The following is a 21,638-nucleotide window of genomic DNA, read 5'->3' as shown; positions in this document are numbered from 1 at the left end:
TTCCTGTCAGTAGCGGACTGCACACCTCAGCCTTCTGTGGAAGAAGCGGCGTTGGCGGCGGCGGGGAGGGGGTGCGTTCAGATTACAGGTGGGACTGGTTAAACTGGACATCAGCTCTCCCACTGTACAGTCTTCTCATCCATAAACGGTAGTAACATTAACCACCTTACAGGGCTGTAGTTGGACTCATTTAATCAATTCGTGTTTAACGAGCATCTAGTATATGCCAGGTCTTGGGTTAGATGTTGGGGATACAAATGTGGTTTAGGATATTTAGCAGAGTGCCTATCTCATTTAGAGTTATAGATGGTCACCATTACTAGTATCATTACAGTTGTGTGTTGACGTTTGCCTGTGTCACATGACTTGACTGACAGGGGACGTGATATTTGTGACGTCTGTCACTATCCAGACCCGGGCCCTGGGTGGCCTGGGTCTGCACAAACAAGCCTGCGCGCGCCGGCACAGTACTGCGCGGCGTGGCCGCCGCTCCTCTCGGGGCCACCAGAGGGCGCGCGGCCTCTACTTCTCCGCCCGCTGCGCCTGCGCCTGCGCCGTGCCGGTCGCCCGCCCTCCGCTCCCCTTCCCTCCGGCCCTCGCTCCGCCTCGCGCCCTAACGTCCCGCCTCCGTTGCCCTTAGCGGCTGTTTGTTGACTTCCGGGAACGCGGGAGTCGCCGATGCCCCGAGTGTCGCTATGGGGACCCAGGGGGCTTCCGGGGCCCTCGTCGGGGCTGAGGCGCAGCTTTAGGCCCCACCGAGTCCCCCCCACTAGCTTCCCGGCCCAGGCGCAGGCTTCTCGTAGCGCCATCAGCATGAGGGAACCCGAGGAGATGGTGCCCGGTGAGTCGCGTCGGCGGCGGTGGCGGCGGGCCGGGAGGGAGGGTCCGCGGGCGGGCGGGCGGCCAGGCCCCGCCTCCGGGCCGGCCCCGTCGAGGGACAGGCCCGGGCCGCCGCGGCCCGACTTTGGTCAGAGTTCTGGCTGTACCCCCGAGGGTGACTGAGAGGAAAAGAAAGAAGGGGAAGGACGGAGGGGGAACAATGGGGAAGGGGGTGCTGGTCTTTTTTCTCCTCATTCTTTTAAAGGAGGTTTTCGATGAGTTTCTCGAAGGCAGGGCTACCTTTTACCTCCCTATGAACTTCCCAAATTACTTTCGTCGAGGTGCTCCGGACCTGGTTGTGTACTGAACACAGTAAAGAGTGGGTGACCAGGGGACGTGGGGTTAAAAAAAGGATGGGGAAGACGACTGGGAGGAAGGAGGGAGCCGTTAGCGAGTGGTTTTTTAAGACTTTCCCCTGAACTCCAGAAATAACGTTTGACGTTGTGAGTCGGTATCATGTATATACTGTGTAACAGAGACACGTTTTATGAAGCAGTACTAAGTCTAGCCACTTGGGATGCGCTCAGCTCTTTTTTATAATACATTCCTTTAAAAATGGTAATCGTGACCCCACTAAGTTGATTTTATGACCCACTAATGGATCACGACCAACAGTTTGAAAAAACACTGGATTAAAGCAAAATCATGTATTCACTGAAATATGTATTGCGTTTCTGCCATGCTCTTGACTCAGACACGATTAAATTCCTGCCTTGAGTTCACAACTTAGAGATACAAGAAACTAAACAAAATGACAGTATCATTTGGGGTGTGTGTGTGTGTGTGTATTTAGTTATTGGGGGTGTGTGTGTGTATTTAGTTATTGGGTGTGTGTGTGTGTGTGTGTGTGTGTGTGTGTTTAGTTATTGGGATCTGGTAGGAGTTTTTAGTCTCTCTCCAAAATGGTACTGGATTAAAACTGTGTCCTCACATCAGGGAGTATATAATGACTTCATTTAGGAATGGTAAATCTCAACATCCTGCCTTCTCATGGTGTTAAGGATGAAACTCAATACTGTCCTGTTTCTGTGTGTGGAGAAAAACCCTCAGTCAGGGGCTAGACCACCAGGTGTTCACCAGCATGAGGAGGGCATTGAGTGTATCAGCTCATTGCAGGGAGCAGATGGTCCACCTCATGACAGCAGGACTGCCTCCTTTGTGACAGTTTCTTACTTTACACCTGTAAATGAATAATATATGTTTAATTTATTAGATTTTATAAATAAAACTAAAATGAAGTCTGAGGAGTAAAACTGAATTAAGATGGAAAAAGGAGGTTATAGATGGTCAAGAGCAAAAGCAAAGCTGTTAGGAGACAAGGAATCTTTATAGATAAATTACTGGAAAAATATTTTAGTTCGCAGGCAACATAATAAAAGTTGTGAAATCGAAACTCTCATGTATTTGCAGATTCGGGTGCTGTGTTTACATTTGGAAAAACTAAATTTGCTGAAAATACTCCCAGCAAATTCTGGTTTAAAAATGACATACCTATATATCTTTCATGTGGAGATGAACATACTGCTATTATTACAGGTTAGTATTAAAATCCTAAATGAAGATAGTAATACTTAAAGAATCCTAAGTATTGTAGATGTGTTGTGTTTGAAACATGTTGAAAATACACAGAAAGTGGCTTTTTTTCCTTTTCCAAAGAATTCTTGACAAATTGACATATCAAGGGCGTCTTCTAAATTTTAGTTTCCCTTAGTATATTTAAGTGTGATTTTCTATACATATTACTTTCTTGGAATAAATCTATTTATTTATATATATATTTATTTTATATATATATATTTTTATATATATATATATATAAAATAAAAAATGTTACTGTATAATCTTAGAAACTCTACACCTAACAGAATCTGGCTATAGGTAGACGGACAAGGTGATCTGTTTCAACATGTAAAAGCAATGACAGTGTTTAAGTACAGCTTTTTTACTGCATTGTGATGACTTCATCTCATATTACTTTATCTTGAAAATGCTTCAATTTATTATTTCTTTTTCCTTCCCTCCAGGAAATAATAAACTTTTCATGTTTGGCTGTAACAACTGGGGCCAGTTGGGATTAGGTTCAAAATCAACTGTTAGCAAGCCAACATGTGTCAAAGGTTGGGGTCTTTTCTTCCTTAACGCTTTAATTACTAAACTATATAAAGTACTTTTATATTGTGTAGTTCTTTCATATTATATTATGAATGATAAACCCTTTAGTTCTTTATTTTCTGAGATTTACTTGAATATTACTAGCATTTAACTTTTTCATATGGTATTTAGAATTACTTTTATATGTTAGGGTCTAAAAATCACATTGATTTTAAACCCAGAGACCGCAAAAGAAGTAATGATTACAGTATTACACATGAACATCCTTTTTTTTTTTTGCCTGTTTGTAAACCTACTTAAATGTCACTGTTATTGCATATATAGAAAACAAACAATATGACATGTTAGGATTTTTAGCTCTGTCTCATTTGTTAGAGTTGTGGACATCATGGTTGTATACAGTTGCCGCTTTTATAAAACACACTTTATCCTGCTGTATAGAGTGAGCAGAAGTGCCGAACAAAATATCGCAACTAGGGATTGATTATTACTAGTATTCTTACAAGAACAACAGGACAAAATATTTCCAATTAGGACTGTCCCAGAAAATATGGGACATACAATACCTTTACAAAACTTTCTCCCTGTTATGTGCAAAGCTTCTGCTTGGTTGTAACCTACCAACAGCAATACGTGAATGGCGATGGAGATTCCTTGGGATGTGATAGTAGCTGGATTCTTTATCTTCCTAGCCAAATTTTAAATTTCAGCTCAAAGTTTCAGTATAACTATCATATCCATGCTATTTATAGATATTGTTGTGGAACTTTTAAAGTGTTCTGCTTGTTCAAAAGTATTTATTGAACCATCTACTAAACCATTGGGTTTATTTACGGTGCCTATAATCCTTACTCTCAAATATCTGATAGATAAGCTAGCAGGATTGTCTCTACGAAGAGATCCTTGAGGCCAGGGATTCTGTCTTAGTGATCTTTGCAGCCCCGATGCTAAACATTTAGGAGATGTTCTGTAAATGTTTTTAATATGTAAATGAGTGAATGAAGAACTTTAACATAGGCGTATGCCTATGAGTATCGGACTTGGTGTTTTGTTGCGTGAAGTAGAAAGTTAGCTTGATGATGGTGATGGCAGATTAGGAAACAGATCAGGTCTCAGGTCGGTGAAGAGGCACCATAGCAATGCGGTGGATTGCCGCACATTAATTGCTTGTGGCTTTTAAAAAAATATGTAGATGCCTAGGCCTTACCTCAGAGCAACTGACTCAGATTCTCTAGGGGTGGGGCTGAGCTATCTGTATTTTTCTCAGAGCTCCACTGGTTATTATGATGAACAACTAGTTCTGAAAACTTGATTCATTAGTTATGAATATCACCTTTGGAGTCAGACAGGCCTGGGTTTAAGTCTGTTGCACTACTTGGTTATCATTTGACCTGGATTATTTATCATTTTCATAATCATAAAATGTCTTAATTGTCGTGTTTTTATATTTTTTAGCTTTAAAACAAGAAAAAGTGAAATTTGCTGCCTGTGGAAGGAACCACACCCTAGTTTCAACGGGTATAGTATTCAATCTGTATGACTTCCTGCCCAGTTTGAGGACTGAGGTCTCACTCCAGTAACATTTACGGCTTTGTAAAATTAACAGAAATGGTACATTGGCAACAATAAGATTAGGATTTTTAAAAATGTAAATGGTTAACACACTTGTTTGCCTATATGCAGATAAATGTTGAGTGGCTGAAGGAAAAGCTTCTTTCCTTGGCTTATGTCTAGGGACGGCATCTCCTTACCTGTGTGCACACCTCAGGGGCAGCTTGCTCCTGATCTTGCTCTTCCCTCTTCTTTTCTGAGGGTGAGTGGAAGCCCTCCTCAAAAGGCTATTGATGTGAGTTAGCACAATCCAATCAAAATCCAAACAGGCTTTGTCTGTGTGTCTGTGAGTGTGTGTATGTGTGTGTGTGTGTGAGTGTGAGAGAGAGAAAATTGACAAGGTGATTCTAAAGTTTGAATGGAAAAGCACGGGACCTAGAATAGCGAAAACAATTTGAAAAGATCAAAATTGAAGGACTTAGCACTACTAGATTTCAAGACCTACTGTAAAGCTAATCAAGACACTGTGCTATTAGTGAAAAGATTAAGACAAAGATTAATGGAACAGAGTAGAGTCCAGAAAAAGACCCACAAGTTTACACCCAAGTGGTAGATGACAGAGGTGCCAAGGCAATTCAGTGAAGAAAAGGCAGTCTTCAACAAATCCTGCTGAAACAGTTAGACATCCAGGCCTTGACCATGGGGAAGTCTTTCCTACCATCCTTTTCTGCCACACAGCTGCTTCTGTCTTCAGGCTCTTCTCACTGCCTCGGTTCCCCTCGCCTCTCTGCCCTCACTTATAATTTTCCTTTGCTGAAATGTCTTTTCTCCTTCTCTTATTCAGATTCTTTTAAGATCCAGTGTAAGGCTTACTTCTCCCATGGAGCTTTTTGTGGCTATTCAGCTTCTTCCTCATATCGTTCTCTGAACTGCTTCAGCATTCTATGAACTCTGCTTTGCTCCAGATGTGTTCAGTTGTGTGGGCCAATTCCATGTGGCCTTGTAGTGCCTTCCATTTGAAAGCTAGTCTTGTTTCCTCAACTGGGTTTCATTTTTTCTAAAGTAACATCTAATTTAAAATTTTTAACTGATTCAGGATGATTTTGCCCTCAGTTTCCACTATAATTTAGTGAGGCTTTAATTTCATGTGCATTTTTATGACAGATATATTTAATTTTATTATGTACGTGTTTATGTTTCATTGCTTTAGAGGTTACTGGCAGTGTTTATTACCTAGGCATGATATACTTCTTATGTGATTAATAAAATAATTAACAAACATTTATATAGTGCTTACAATGAGCCAAATGCCATTCTAAGAATTTTATAAATGTTAATTTAATCTTCATAATACTTCTGTAAAGTAGGCACTATTATTATCCCATTTTACAGATGAGCAAAATACAACACTGAGAGGTTAAGGTTAGCTTGCCCAAAGTTATACAGCTGATTAGTGGCAAGCCAGAATTCGCACCTAGGAAATCTGGCTTTGATGTCCTCTCTCCTAAACACAATGCTATACTGCCTTCCTATTTAGCTAAAAAATTAAAATATAATTACACAACATAGAATTTTCGTGTTTCTAATTATATTCTTCTTGTATTTGCCCCATTTTACTTATATGTTACCTGTTATATCTTAGCTTTAATGGGTATGGAAGTTAAAATTAATGAACCACATCTCTTTTGAAATAGTTTGATTTGGATTATAAATTAATTTGGAAATTACTTTCATCTTTTTTGCTCTGAATTAATAGTACTGCCTAAGCAAGAAAATACATTCCACACATATTATGCATTTCAATTGCTACTTAAACTCTAGAATGATTTATGAAATCTCACAGAAATGTAGAGCTTTGTTTGTTTGGCTGTGTTTTTGACACCAAAATGAAGTTCACCAAATTGCAGGATAATGTCAGCTTTCATCTCTCTCCTCTGGTACTAGAGGAACTATGTGGGGTACACCGGCCTGTCTCACAAAGATGGTGGCGATGGTATACTGATATTTTCTTTTCCATGTGCAGAAGGAGGCAAAGTTTATGCAGCTGGAGGAAATAATGAAGGACAGCTAGGACTTGGTGACACTGAAGAGAGAAACACTTTTCATCTAGTTAGTTTTTTTACATCCCAGCATAAGATTAAACAACTTTCTGCTGGATCTAATACTTCAGCTGTACTGACTGGTAAGATTTTTTTCCATTTCAAACTGGGACACATCTCTTTTTTTTTGAGACTAGGATATACCAAGTCAGTAAATTGAAAACAGCAGTGCTGTTTAATTTTCCCTATTGACCCTGTGTTTTTAGAAGACATTAAAAATAGAACTTAAAATCATGACATATATTATAATTTCATGCTTACATACATTTAGAAGGTAATTGTTAAATAAGTTCTAAGCTATGCTATCCATCTGCTCCTTTAGATATTCTTTTTAAACCCCCAAATACTTCATTGAGGTGAAATTTGCATAACATAAAATTCACAATTTCAAAGTGAACAATTCTGTTGCATTTAGTACATTAACAGTATTAGGCAACCACTACCTCTATCCAGTTTCAAAACATTTTCATCACTCTAAAGTAAACCCCTTCGTCAGTAACCAGTTTCTCCCCATTCCCCCACCCCCCCAGCTCCCAGCCACCACCAATCAAATTTCTTTTTCTATGAATTTATCTACTCTGGATAGTTCATACAAATGGAATCACACAATATGTGACCTTTTGTGTCTATATTTATTTTTTTTCCAGATTTCAGCTTAATTTATTCAGCAATAACTCTCATTTACCCATGTCTTTTTTTTTTTGCAAGACAAAATCTTTATTCCATTTTTAACCATTACCAATAGGCATTAACAAAATTAAAAAAAAATTTTGACAACTTTATTGTGGTATAATTTCTGCACAGTAAACTACACATATTTCAGATGTACAATTTGATGGATTTTGATAGATGTATACACTAGATATTCTTAAATATTATCTTCATTGTATGTTCTGAAAGTTACACTTCAGCTTTAATGAAGTTGCTGTCAGAAACATCATAGAAATCTGTTGGATATATGTTATTAAAATGCAGTCTGTAATGTCATTGCATCTCTCTGCCCTCCCTATCAAAATCCTGTATGAGAAATTTCTTTAACTTTTGGAGCCGAGATAAACGAGTCTCACTGAAGCAGCTGCTGGTGCGCGCTCTTTTCCCGTCCTGGGAGCTGTGTGACAGACGCTGTTGCTCTGGCTGTCAGGAGCGCCAGCGCTGTGCCTGCAGCTCCATCCCTTCGTTCTGCCAGCCGCGCAGTTGGCATTTTGACCTCCTCCTTTTGGTTCTTATTTTTTTATGTTCCTTTTATTTGCCTTATTATTAAACCACTTCAAAGCTTTAAATGTCTTAAATTAATTAAAAGATGCAAGTAAATAAGTCTTGATAATTCCTTTCTAAAATATTTCCCTTAGTTTTTTCTCTGACATTGCAACCCTTATCAGAAAGCACGTTTAAGTTAACCTGTTTTTGAGATGCTATGTATGCTAACGCATTTCCTTGTTCTCTGAAGTTAGATTATTTATTTTCAAGTATCAATTGTAAAGTTAAAAAGTTAGTGAAATACATTTATTTAATGTTTTTCTTCCTTTACAGCATCATTCCCACAGTGTTCTCAGAGCAAGGACTTCCAGGCCATTTTGACCTGGGACTTGCGCAGGATAAGTCCAGTGTGACTCGTGCAGACATTCAGTTAGGTTGCTGGTAGACAGCTCGAAAGGAGGAAACCATTTTCTGTTTAGAGACATTCGAATAAGGAAAGGTTATTATAGAAAAGGACATTCTGTCTTTGCTATTGAGATAAAAATATGGACATGTCTAAAGTGATTTACATCAGGTTATTCCCTATCCTTTATCATTTTGGAAACATTTCATAACAGTAGCTAGCTGGTGTAAATGTCAGGTAGTACTTTTCTTTAAAGACACATAATTTTTCTAAATTAAAAAATAAATGCTTTGTTGGAAATATAGTAACTTGCTATCCCTGCTACCTCTGAAAACCCTTTTTCCTCTTTGTGTTTTCTTTATAGAGGATGGAGAGCTTTTTATGTGGGGTGACAATTCTGAAGGGCAAATTGGTTTAAATAATATAACTAATGTATGTGTCCCTCATCAAGTGACCGTTGGAAAGCCTATCTCCTGGATCTCCTGTGGCTATTACCATTCAGCTTTTATAACAAGTAAGACAGAGCAGTTTGGATTTATCATGTTATCTCCCATTTCTAACTTATTACTAAATAAGTAGTAAAATGCCATAACATTCTACAGTTCTATAGAAATATTCGCATGGTAATCCATGTAATAATATAATTTTGGTCTGTTTTAGGTCACAATATTTCTTCATTTCAATAATGAGTGTTTATAATTTCAAACTCTATCTGACATGTTAACTTTTTTTAGTGAATAAAGGTCTGTATCCTCCAGAGAGGTCCAGTATGTGCTTCCTAGTCCTTCCTCTTCCAAGGCCACACAGGACATGTTTTCTCTTTGGCAGTGAATTACAGGGATGTATGTGTGATGTCTCTGCCCAGGGACACTCACATTATTCTCGGAGTCTGAGGCTTTTTTGTGGGTGACTGGTCTTGTTGGCACATCCTGCCAGCAGCTAGTCATGGCAACTGCAACTCCGGGCCCTCAGCGGTGAAACCAGGTGTACATCATCAGTGTTGACGTTTGTGCAAAGCTACCATTTCTTAGCGTCTTGCTAAGCTGGCGTCATTTATTTCTCCAGGTGTACATAACAAAATCATCAATCACCAACACAGAGAACACTCCCAAGGGCCACATTCCCAGGGACTGACCAAAAGTCAGTCAGCCGTGGTTCTCTTGGAGACATGCAAATAATAAACAAGACGTGCTGTGTTACCTCTTTCCTCACACCAGTGGTGATATGTTCTGTGTCATTCTTTAGGTTAGAACATGTATTTACAAGTTTTTAAATTCCTGCTCTGTAGAACTCAGTTCAGTTCATAGAAATGAATAAAAAAGTTCCTGCTTTCAAGAAGCTCATAGTCATAGCACAGTGTGGTAAGTGTGATTACAGAAACAAGTCAATAGTATTAGTATGGACAAGGCAGTAATTAAATGTCACGAGTTCCTTAATAAGAGAGTCTTTCTGGGAGAAGTACCATCCAAGTAACTAATTGAGTAAAATCTGCTATCTTTAGGCTTACTCACCATATTTACTTCACACGTAAATGAGTTTTCTAAAATAAGTTTCATAAAAAGCAATTATTCATTTATTCAACAAGTATTCGTTAAATGTTTAATGTACTAGACACACTGCTAGGTTCTTGCAATACCGTAGTGAGCAAGACAAAATCCATGTCCTCATGGGGGTTTAATGTCTACTCATTTTGCTTTATTAAAAGTAAGAAGAAGTAAGATCACCTTTACATATTGTGAAACAGGTAAAATAATTCTCTAGTTGTTTATCAGTAGTGATGGTCATGAAATCTTCATGAAGATTTTGGATTAAAATAATCAAGGAGAAAGGAAAATCTAGCTTTATTTCCTTACCATTCAGTAAAAATATCTCCAGAAAGGTCAAATTTATTAAATTGAGATTTTCTAAATGTTTTATTGAAAGTGAGAACATATCCCAAAAAGATGAGTATTTCGTTCATGTCTATGTCATCACTGATCACTGTACTTTTCCTTGAATAGCGGAGGGAGAACTGTACACCTTTGGAGAAGCTGAATGCGGGAAGTTAGGCCTTCCGCCAGAACTGCTGGTCAATCACAAAGTGCCTCAGCTGGTGCCTGGAATTCCTGAGAAGGTGATCCAAGTCGCTTGTGGTGGAGGGCACACAGTTGTTCTCACAGGTATGTGTGGACGCTGCCACTCTGTCCCCTACTTTCTGTGGTGGCTCATGAAAAACTTTTTTACATTCATTTATTTTTATTGTGGTAATAACACTTAACATCTGATCTACTCTCTTCACAAATTTTTAAGTTACAGTATTATAATACAGTATTGTTGTCTATAGGCACGATGTTGTATGGCAGGTCTCCAGAAATTTCAGCTTCGCATAGCTGAAATCCTATGCCCATTCATTAGCAGCTCCCCTCTCCCCCTACCCCAGTCCCTGGCAACCACCATTCTAGTCTCTGCTTCTATGAGTTTGACTATTTTAGGTACTTCGTGCAAGTTGCCTTTGCATTTTTTTCCATTAAGATCCCCACCTTTTGTTCCTGTAGTTAATAAACTTTTCTGGCCTATGGGAAAACTTTTTAAGTAGAAAAAAATGAATCTTGTTGAATTGTTTTTGCTAACATAATCGACATTTTCATGATCTTAACACTTTAATGGCAAAAAATAACATTTTTAGCTCATTTCCAAGAATACATTGTTTTCCTCATATATGTGTTTTCCATATTTATTTAAAATTGACACTTTTTTCTGAAATACCTTCATTTGGAGAAGCTCTTGTTAATGCTATTTTCTACTTGTAATTGATAATTCTATTTTTTGTCCACATTCATTTTTTTTAATTTATTTATTTTATGTGGGGGAGGGAGGTAATTAGGTTTGTTTGTTTGTTTGTTTATTTTTAGAGGAGGTGCTAGAGATTGATCCCAGGACCTCCTGCATGCTAAGCATGCGCTCTACCATTTGAGCTATACCTTCCCCCGATAATTCTTTTTTGTGTGTGATATTCACAATGTCTAACTTGGTGATTTCTTTCTGATTTTTACATACTGTTATAGTAATTAAAGAGTGTTGAGATTTTAAATTATAGATAATAAAAAAAAACTTAGAACTTTAATGGTAATGTCACTTTTGGCTTCTGAATTTTGTATTTGGTATGACATATGACTTCTCAGGATTGTACATTAAAATATACTTACTACTTGATAATAAGCTTACAAAATTGATGCTCCCAAATTTGTTCAGCATTAGACTCATCTTGGATAAGTAGTATAAGAGGTAATGCAGTTAGGTAGTGAATGATTGTAATATTTTTTGGTCGAAAAGAAACAGTTTCTGAAGTCACCACTTAATCTTCAGTAACACAAAGCTAGAAGTGTTCTAGACAAATTTTAAAATCTAATTCTCAGATGATAATGCTTAAATGTTGCAAGGTAATTAAGCAATGTTTTATCTTTAGGTTTTCCTCTTGCATCACTTTTCCTTGACTTCCTATTCTAGTCCTAGTTATGCTTCTAAAGCTATAGTTTCCCAGAATTACAATTTCCAGATGGAATCTTTTCAAAGTTTGAAATAATTTTTTTCAAGGTCTCCATTCTACATTTGGAAATAATTCTGAGGTTTAAGTTTTTTTTAAACTTCTGCTGATAAAATGAATTTTCATATAATTTCTGAAAGATTTATTCTAGGAATTAAACTTTAAAATTAATCTTTATAAATTATCTGAAAATTCATCCATAGGCAGAAATGCAACTTATTCTTCATGTGCTATGTATCTTCTCTAGTTTATACAAAGATTGTAGAAAGAATTAATTTATTAGGTGATTGAAGAATATTCTGAAGGACACAAATGTTGATTATGTAATAATAGTGTCATTCAACCATACATTATAAAATACTTTCAAAAATATTTTACCAAGATAATTCATGATTCTTTTAATTATACTTAAAATTTAAAATGCACCAAAGTATGATATTTTTGTGCAGTATTATAGACATTCAGCTTCCTGTGGACTTTGCTTTGAAATTAAACACCATATTGCCAGAAATTGATTGTTTTCTCTAGATTTTGCAGACTTTGGGATCTCATAGACCAGTAAAGTTGTTTTTTTTTTTTTGAAAGTATTCATTTGCTTTCAGAAAGAAAGATTCTTTTTTTTTTTTTTGAGGCACAGTCGATTTACAATGTGTCAATTTCTGGTGTACAACAAAAGTTTTTATATTTTAAGTTTTAATTTTGTAAAAAGAATATGAGAACCTACAGATGGTCGCCAACTTCCATTTTTGCATTTAGCTAAATGTGGACATTGCAAGAAAAATGCCATCTGTTTTTACCATTATATAAAATAAGGGACATTTTCAAAGTGAAAATTAAAAGCTTTTAATTTTATAATAAAAGACATCCCCTTAAGTTGTATAAATTTATCTGTATGGAAAATACACCATTTTACCTATTTTTCCAATTTCTCCATGGACCTTTGAAAGCCAATCCTGGTAAGAAACCTGTGTTCTGGAGCAGCATAGACAGAAATGATAAATATTTAATCCTAACCGATGAAGAAATGGGCATGAAGAGTGTATTGCTCATCAGTTTGACTAAGTTCTAAATTAAACACCTAAGAGTTATAGAATAATTTGCAAGACCTTAAAGCAAAGAATAGCTAGCCATCTGTTCTAGATCATTCCTTTCACTAAAGGAAAGAGCTTGATTAGATGATTCTATGGTGGCCCTCGCAGCTTTGTTTTTCCTTAAACTCTGATCTTAAAATCTATTTAGGTATCATTTAGTAAAATACTTTAAAGATCATTTAAATTAGTTTACTGCTGGTAAATATATTTAAGATACGATATTTAGATGTGACTGTGATAGGTCAGACAATGCGACTACTGCTTATAGCGACAGGGGAAACGATGGATTTCTATTAAGAAAGTGTTAGACTGGGACTGGCATGCACTAAGTGAGGCCGAGTGATAGGTATAACCTTGTATGTCATCCACAGCAGTTACCAAAAGACAAGAAAGGCCTGGGTATTAGATTGGGTCCACAATGAAGTCTGGACTCAAGGAAAAGAAGAACTTTGCCAGATTATGTTTAGACAAATTTAAGATCTCTACGGGGCTACACAAGTAACTATTTGTGAAATGAAGTGTATTCTGTGAAATTAGAGTAATATTTATCTGAAGCCAACTAATAAAATCTGTTTTCCTAATACCAAATTATTTATTAGCCCTGAATTGCATTGTTACAAATGTTATAAAGGTGATATGACTAATAATTATATTGGTTTTTGTATGTGATGTCCTTAGATAAAAGTCTTAGGTCATTTAAAAATAGTAGAAATGATTGTCATTGCTAGGCATCCAAGCACATGAAAGGGAACCTAACGGGATAAGGAGCAAAACTTTTGTAATGTGATTCAGGCTGCCTGAAAAGCCTAATGTCACAGGCTGATATCAGGGAGCCCAAGAAACTTAGAGTAATTGTTGGCCAGCTAGAGATACTAAGCTGAACATTCAGAACTGGAGATATGCTATGTGAGTATTAATTAAACTAAGAGATGATGTTTTTTCCACTAAAATAAAGATCTGTTTGCCCTTGCCTCAGTGTGGCTTTGTATCCTTGACACATTGTATTTTCTTCAAGAAGTAATATGTATATGTCTTATTTATGAAGTAAATATTCTTATTAGACAGAAAAAATGTAAAACTATATGACAATAGTTATGTGTTCATCAATATCCTCCGTGTCAGAATAAGATGAATTAATTAGATAATTACTTTTTAGAAAAATGTCCTTTTACAACTGAATGTCCTATTGTGTTTTAAAACCTTCTTGAATGTTTTCTCATTTAATCCTCACAGCAACTTTATTAAACAGGGATTACAGCATCAGAGAATTTAAGTAGTTTGTCTACTTGCCACAGCTAGTAATGATGAAGGTTTGGGCTGTTGCCTGAATCCGAAGCTCTTGCTCCTACATCAGGAGAGGCAACGTGTTACACTGTGGAGAAGCGGACTAATGCAGTGAACACTGTGCTTCCTAAGGCGGGAGCCAGCCAGAGTTGTATCTAAAAGGACACGTTCATCACCGTTCGTTTATCCTGTTTATGTGCTTTTCTGTCTCTCAAGAGTATATGAGCTAATATTTACTAAGTAATTGGAGTTCCTTTGGAATCACTTTAAAAATGTTAACATAGAGGAAAACCTTTTCCCCTCTTTTCATTATTACTGCATTTCCTAGTAAAGGAGCTTTTCCTGTAAATAAATCTAGCATATCTACTGTAAGTTTTAATTCTCATGCAAATTCTCCTCTGAAATTGCTTTATAAAATAGGTTATTCCATTAAACTACTGTTAAAAAATAAGGAGTCTTTCTGTAGGAAACACTATTCATTTTTTTACTTAAGGCAGTGAAAGGAATTAGCTTAATGACAATTGATACTTTTTAATGAGTTGAGTGGTAATTATAGGGACATTTTAGGTAGTTCACCAAATGACTTTTGTGTCTTTAACGATTCCTTTTGTGGTTATATGTAAAGGATAAAATCAGGCCCATACCACAATTGTTATGATTGTGTACCTTGTCATTTTTCTCTCTCTTCATCACTGAGTAATGTATGCTTAAGTATTAGGTATTCCTATATGAGTATTTCTTTCAGAGGCACTTAACCTTCATTATAAAATAAGGTGGACTATCACCGTCTTTCTAGATATAATGGTGACTGTGTCTGTACCCCTGAAATCCTTTTCTTGTATTTGCCCCTTCCCTTTCAGAGAATGCCGTGTACTCCTTTGGGCTGGGACAGTTTGGTCAACTGGGTCTTGGCACTTTTATTTTTGAAACTTCAGAACCCAGAATCATTGATGATATTAAGGATCAGAAAATAAGTCATATTTCCTGTGGAGAAAATCACACAGCTTTGATAACAGGTACAGATCAGAATTTCTATTATATACTTATAGAACTCAGTATATTTTATTGCAAAATAAATACTATATGGAGTGAATGTATCTAACGTAAGCAAAGGAGTTAATAACTAAGAAAATGGAATTCTTTGTTTAATATGCCAGTGTATAAAGTTGTGAACTACTTTTTAATATTTTAATTCGATTGAAAATCAGTATAAATGATCCAAAGAATTACAGCCTCAAAATACGTCAGTGCTGTCGGAGGTAAGACCATAGTATTATACTTTGGCAGAAAGCTGGAATCTTTTTGAAATTGTATCAACTTGAAGGCTCTCAACTCTGCTCAGGCCAAAGGGAAAGGCCTTCTAAGAAAGAACTTATTTTAAAACAGTCTCCCTGTGTACATTCAGTCTGATAGCTACAGTCAGTCTGAGTAAATTCTTATGATGCTTTTGCCACCAGGAGGCATTTTCAGAAGTAACTCTTTCCTGTTTTCTCCATAGTGGTAGGGAGAAAGGCACCTCAAAAACCATTAGGTAAATTCTTGGGCCCTCTAGATCTTCTGCTCTGTAGTTTCTCCTTTATCCAGGGAGATGCTGCTTTGGGCCTACTTCTCAACTTCTGAATCTGGGTGCTGCCAATGTAGGACTCAATAAAGGTGTATCCTTAAAATGACAGACTCACCTGTCACTAATTAATATACTCCACAATTTTAATTGCTTTGGATCAAAAGGCTCTATAATTTCTCTGTTTCTACCTCATGTTTCTATCTAAAAATGAAATATTAAAAAGTCATAAAGCATGTAGTATTTTAAAATGATCTGGGTACTGGTATTGCTGCATTTTTTCCCTTCTTTTACAAAAGTTTCCGCTATGATGGAGCTCATCTAATGGGGTCTGGTTAGGGGAACTAGGAATCAGCAAATATAAGGTACAAGCATGTACTATCCCTTCTTCCCCAAGGAACCTTTCAGAGAGAACTACCTGCCCATTTTCAAGTATCAAGTGTTCTTGTTAATGTAGCATGAAATGGAACTATATAGAATGTAAAGAATTATTATTCATTCATAGCCCCAGAAGAGCTGTTGATACATACGCCTTACTTCAGGGTTTTAAGCTCAGTTTCTCTGTCCTTACTGCCATTTTCATCAACTCCACATTGCCACTGGTGGTAAATACTTTTTATGGATCATCTAACATACAATGAGGTAATTTGGTTAAACTTTCATAATACCTTTCCTCCTGATGAAAGAAGTCATAGCACAAATAATTGAACATTAACTTTGTTTGACATTTTTGCTCATGAATTCTCCCCAGGGGACGGGTGTTAGGAATTTTTTTTTTCTCCAGGACTAACGAGAGGTAAATGATGAGTTATCTGTAAGTTCTTGCTAGTTCCCCATTAAGACTAGTGGCTCATGTTTTAAAAAGGTCTCTGAGGTTGGAAGTATGATCAGGCGGCTTGATCAGAGTTTTTTTCCTCTGGCCAAAGATAATCAAGTTTAAAAAAAAAACCTTTTTAACATTTTGGATAAATAGATCAGGGTCAAAAACAGGTGGAGGAAAGCAAAAAGATGATAAGGTGTATATATAAAGAAAGGAAATAAATACCTAATCGTAATTATAGCAGTCTAAATTTAGAGTCTAAATGCTGCTTATTGTTTATTTATGAATCTCTTTGCTTTTGTATTTTAAGTTTTGAACTTGCCACTTTACTAAATTATGTTATTATTTCTAACCATTTTTCAGGCAGGTCTTTTGGATTTTCTTAGTATATAGTTACTTTGCCGTCTTAAACTACAAGCTCCCAAATGTGATTTTGTCATTTCCCAGCTTAAAACTCTTCATTTTTTAGCTCACTATTGTTCTTAAGATAGAGTTGAAAAATTCTTTTTTTTTAATTTTAAAATAATTTTATTAAATACATCTTCTTTTAATTTGCCTATTAATTTGCTAGGGCACAATTGTGTTTTAAAAACATGTAAATAAGAATTGTATAATTTTTTTTACATTTTTTATTGAGTAATAGTTATTTTACAATGTTGTGTCAAATTCTAGTGTAGAGCTCAATTTTTCAGTCATACATGAACATACATATATTCATTGTCACTTTTTTTCACTATGAGCTACCACAAGATCTTGTATATTTATCCCTGTGCTATACAGTATAATCTTGTTTATCTATTCTGCATTTTAAAATCCCAGTCTGTCCCTTTCCACCCCCCGCCCCCTTGGCAAGCACAAGTTTGTATTCTATGTCTATGAGTCTGTTTCTGTTTTGTATTTATGTTTTTGTTTTTTCTTTTAAGATTCCTCATGTAAGCAATCTCATATGGTATTCTTCTTTCTCTTTCTGGCTTACTTCACCTAGAATGACATTCTCCAGGAGCATCCATGTTGCTGCAAATGGTGTTATGTTGTTGGTTTTTGTGGCTGAACAGTATTCCATTGCAAAAACATACCACATCCTCTTTATTCAGTCATCTGTTGATGGACATCTAGGCTGCCTCATGTCCTGGCCATTGCATACAGTGCTGCCATGAACATTGGGGTGCAGGTGTCACCTTGAAGTAGGGTTCCTTCCGGATATGTGCCCAGGAGTGGGACTTCTGGGTCATATGGCAAGTCCATTCCCAGTCCTTTGAGGAATCTCCAGACTGTTTTCCACAGTGACTTTCCTTGCTTCCCTCTCCCACTCTTAATGATTTAGTTGTCTTCCTTTACAATTTTGTGTTTATTCTTTTTGTAATTCATGGCAGTTATCTCCTTTCCAGTTATGAATTTCTCATTTTTGTAGCATCCTGCTTCTTTTCTATTTAGAGTAGACCTGTGAATATTTCTTTTAGCATGGGTTTAGTGTTGCTAAACTCTTAGTTTTTGCTTGTCTGTGAAGTTCTTTATCTCTCCTATTCTAAAGGATAGCCTTGCTGGATAGAGTATCCTAGGCTGCATCTTTTTTTCATTCAGGGCTTTGAATATATCTTGCCACTCCCTTCTGGCCTGTAGTGTTTGTGTAGAGAAATCAGCTGAGAGCCTTATGGGGGTTCCCTTGTAATTCACTCTTTGCTTTTCTCTTGCTGCCTTTAGAATCATTTCTTTATCCTTGACCCTGACCATCTTGATTATGATATGTCTTGGTGTGAGTCTGTTTGGGTTCTTCCTGTTTGGGACCCTCTGAGCCTCCTGTACTTGGATATCTGATTCCTTCTTTAGGTTGGGGAAGTTTTCAGTCATGATTTCTTCAAAGACCTTTTCAATCCCCTTTGTTCTTTCTTCCCCTTCTGGAACCCCTATTATGCGTAGATTGTCCCATATTATGCTTTATATTATCCCATAGGTCCCTTATATTGTTTTCATTGTTATTTATTTGCTTTTCTCTCAGCTGTTCTGATTGGGTGCTCTCTGTTGTCCTGTCTTCTAAGTAACTTATTTATTCCTCTGCATTATCTAGCCTGCTTTGTACAGCCTTTAGGTCAGCTCTCATCTCTGCAAATGAGTTTACTAATTCTACTTGGTTCTTCTTTATAGCTTCTATTTCATTTTTGACCTATTTTATATCTCTAAACACTATTTCTTTTAGTTTCTTCAGTACTTTGATCACTCCTTTTTTGAAATCTTGATCTAGTAGGCCATCAATGTCTATTTCCTTGATCGTGCTTTCAGGGGATTTCTCTTGCTCTTTTAATTGGGAGTGTTTCCTCTGCTTCTTCAGATTGCTCATGTCTCTCTGGCACTGTGGCTTAAGGAGTATCAGTTATCTAGTTCTCCTGGAGACGGTGTGCTCTTAATGATTTTATCAAGAGGTCTTTGTGTCTTCGCCCTGTTTCGCGAACTCAGCTTGCTGTTTCCAGAGGCCCTCTGTTGGCGCCCTCGTCTGTGCTGCTCCCAGTGGCAGTCGGCTAGCAGACTGCACCCCCTCCTAACACTGGGTCAGAAGCTGAGCTCTTACCCGGTGGGCGGGTGTGTCACTCCCCCTCCCAATGCAGCAGTCAGATGCTGCGCTCGGGGCGGGGGTGGGGAGGAGGCAGGTGGGCGGATCACACCCCCTCCTAGCACCTTGGTCAGGAGCTGTGTGCCTGCCAGGAAGGCGGATGGCCACCCGCCCTCTCCTGGCACCCATCGCTCTGCTGCTCTGTGCACCTGCCCGCTCCACCTCGGGTCGGTGCTCTGAAGGCGGGCTCAGGGAAGACCATGGAACAGCCCTGACCCTGCTCCGTGCCAAATCTCAGCTCCCTGTTTGTCTTGGTGGTGCAAGTTCTCTGAGGTGCCAGGGCAGAAAGATCCTATCTGCCTCAGTCCTCCCTAGGAGGTTGCAGAGCCCCTGGGTGCGAATTCAGGTGTCAGCCCTGCCCCCGCCTAGGCGCTGCACACAGGAGGAGATGGCGGCTGTGGCTGCGCCCTACCTCTCTTCTCACGAGATGCGCCAGTAATGGCGGCACAGGTCTGAGGAGACAAAGGCTACGATGCCCCTCCCCCCAGGGCACACCAGCCGTGTTGCTTTGCTTTTTTCATAATTTATGGGAGACCGAGGTTGTTCTGCTCCGTATCCCCTCCCAGCCACAGCATGCAGCACCCTGCAGTCCCCCAGGGCTGCCTCAGTGCAGCCGCCCTAGTCCTCTGCCCGGCTCAGGCGGCCTGTCCCGGCCCCAGCTGCTGGCTCGCGTCTCGGGCTGGGTGTCACAGGGACCCTTTGTGCCCGTTTAACTCAGTTCTGTCGGTCATGGGGTGCTCGGGGCAGATCTGAGCCTCAGAGGCTCCCCTTCCGTCCTGCTGGCCTCTCCGTTGGAGGGGGGCGACCCAGTGAAATAGCGCCAGTCCTTCTTTGCCGCTCCCACCCTGCGGGACCGGTCCCACACTGTTTTGCTTTTTCTTCTTTTTTTTTTTCCTTTTCTCCTACCAGATTTTTGGCGTCTTTGTCTTTCGAAGAGGGCGATGTTCTGTCGGAGTTTGGCAGGTGCTCTGGTTGGCTGAGTGGGTCCGTAGATGTGAGTTTTGGTGTATTTGTGGGAGAGGGTGAGCTACGAGCGTCCTTCTACTCCACCATCTTGCTTCTCTTTCCTGAAAAATTCTTAATTTGAACTAATAGGAACCTCTGTGGTGTGGTTCCTTCTTCCCTCTTCTGATTCATCTCAAAGCACTCTCCCCTTTGTGCTCCAGACACATTGGTTGCCTTTCAACTTCTTGATTGTGCTATGTTTTCTCTTGATTCACAGCTTTTGTATGTACTCCTGGTCTCTGCCTGAAAGAGTCTCTGCTTCCTTCTTCTTGCAGCTAAACCCTAATCCTTTTGGCTTTGGTCTGATAGCCTTTCCGAATCACCAGACTAGAAGGAGAGCCCCCTCCTCTGCACCCATACTAGCACCCCTTCCTTTCCTTCTGCTTCCATGCCACTTACCCAGCTTGAGATGGAGGGTATGAAGGAAGGGCTTGGGGAATGAATGTTCAGAGTAGCTGTTATGGCAGTGGGCAAAAGGATTAACTGGAGAGAAGCAACAAAATTACTCATCATCATCATGTGCCCAGCTGTATAGGGGGCCCCAATATTGGTATAGAGACTAGCAGCATGGTTAGTTTATGGCATTTTCTTCAGCAGCATTCCACAACCGTGGAGCAGAAATAAAAGTGACAGTTGGATTGATCTAAACTCATGGTGATTTTTATCTCCTTAGGGGACACATGGCAGTGTCTGGAGATATCTTTGATTGTCACAACTGTCGAGGCAGGGTATTCTATGAGCATTTAGTAGGTAGAGGCCAAGGATGCTGCTAAACATCCCACAATGCATGGGACAAACCCATATGATCAAGAATTATCTGGCCTCAATTGTCTGTAATGCCAAGGTTGAGAGACACTAATCAAATCAGTGACCTGAGGAAAAAAGAAAATAGATTGTGTTGGGATGTAGGGGTCCAATATACCAAAATCTCCTTCCCCTTGAGAAGATGGTGTGTATCATGAGATCTCATGCTGGATTGCTGCTCCACACAATGCCTCACACGACTGGCTCTCAACTTCACAGACCACCAAGGGCTTAGTGATTTATTCTCAGAGTATCTATTTCCTAATGTTTTGTGTGGGACCACAGAGACCATAAAGAGTGTGAAAACATCAATGGATCAGAGTGAATTCAATGCAAAATTTGAAGGGATAATTGCAATTAAGTTAATACTTGTCTGTTTAAAAATAGATCCATGAATGTAACACTCTCTCTTTTTTTCATTTTAGATATAGGCCTTATGTATACTTTTGGAGATGGTCGACACGGAAAATTAGGACTTGGACTGGAAAATTTTACCAATCAATTTGTTCCTACTTTGTGTTCTAACTTTTTGAGGTTTATAATTCAGTTGGTAAGGGTATTACATTTCACTATGTACATTTTCATATTCCTATGTTTAAGTCTTTCAGTATTTCATAGAAAATATGTACTTTTATGTTAGTATGCAATAATAAATATACTTGTTTCCTGAAAGCCCAAAGTCAGACATCATGCCACTCTGAAAA

The 21,638-nt window shown here is 38.4% G+C and overlaps 1 protein-coding gene across 7 annotated transcripts in view; it reads left to right on the top strand.

The window, feature by feature from the left end:
* The first annotated feature begins 570 nt into the window (after positions 1-570).
* The window catches only part of RPGR (retinitis pigmentosa GTPase regulator), a 62,197-nt gene continuing 41,129 nt past the window's right edge, over positions 571-21,638 (top strand). Inside the window, exons 1-9 of one of the 7 annotated variants that reach the window (XM_072956679.1) lie at positions 571-841; positions 2,290-2,415; positions 2,904-2,996; positions 4,447-4,509; positions 6,566-6,724; positions 8,606-8,755; positions 10,242-10,400; positions 15,000-15,155; positions 21,360-21,484. In XM_072956679.1, coding sequence (XP_072812780.1) covers positions 679-841; positions 2,290-2,415; positions 2,904-2,996; positions 4,447-4,509; positions 6,566-6,724; positions 8,606-8,755; positions 10,242-10,400; positions 15,000-15,155; positions 21,360-21,484 — 1,194 coding nt within the window. In that variant the 5' untranslated portion in view covers positions 571-678. The remainder of the gene's footprint in view (positions 842-2,289; positions 2,416-2,903; positions 2,997-4,446; positions 4,510-6,565; positions 6,725-8,605; positions 8,756-10,241; positions 10,401-14,999; positions 15,156-21,359; positions 21,485-21,638) is intronic. The other 6 variants (XM_072956677.1, XM_072956684.1, XM_072956683.1 and 3 more) reach the window with 6 other exon arrangements.

Source organism: Vicugna pacos, chromosome X, assembly GCF_048564905.1.
Source record: "Vicugna pacos chromosome X, VicPac4, whole genome shotgun sequence".
Taxonomy (NCBI): domain Eukaryota; kingdom Metazoa; phylum Chordata; class Mammalia; order Artiodactyla; family Camelidae; genus Vicugna; species Vicugna pacos.
Note: the sequence above shows the minus strand (reverse complement) of the source record. Positions and strands in the feature narration are given on the sequence as shown.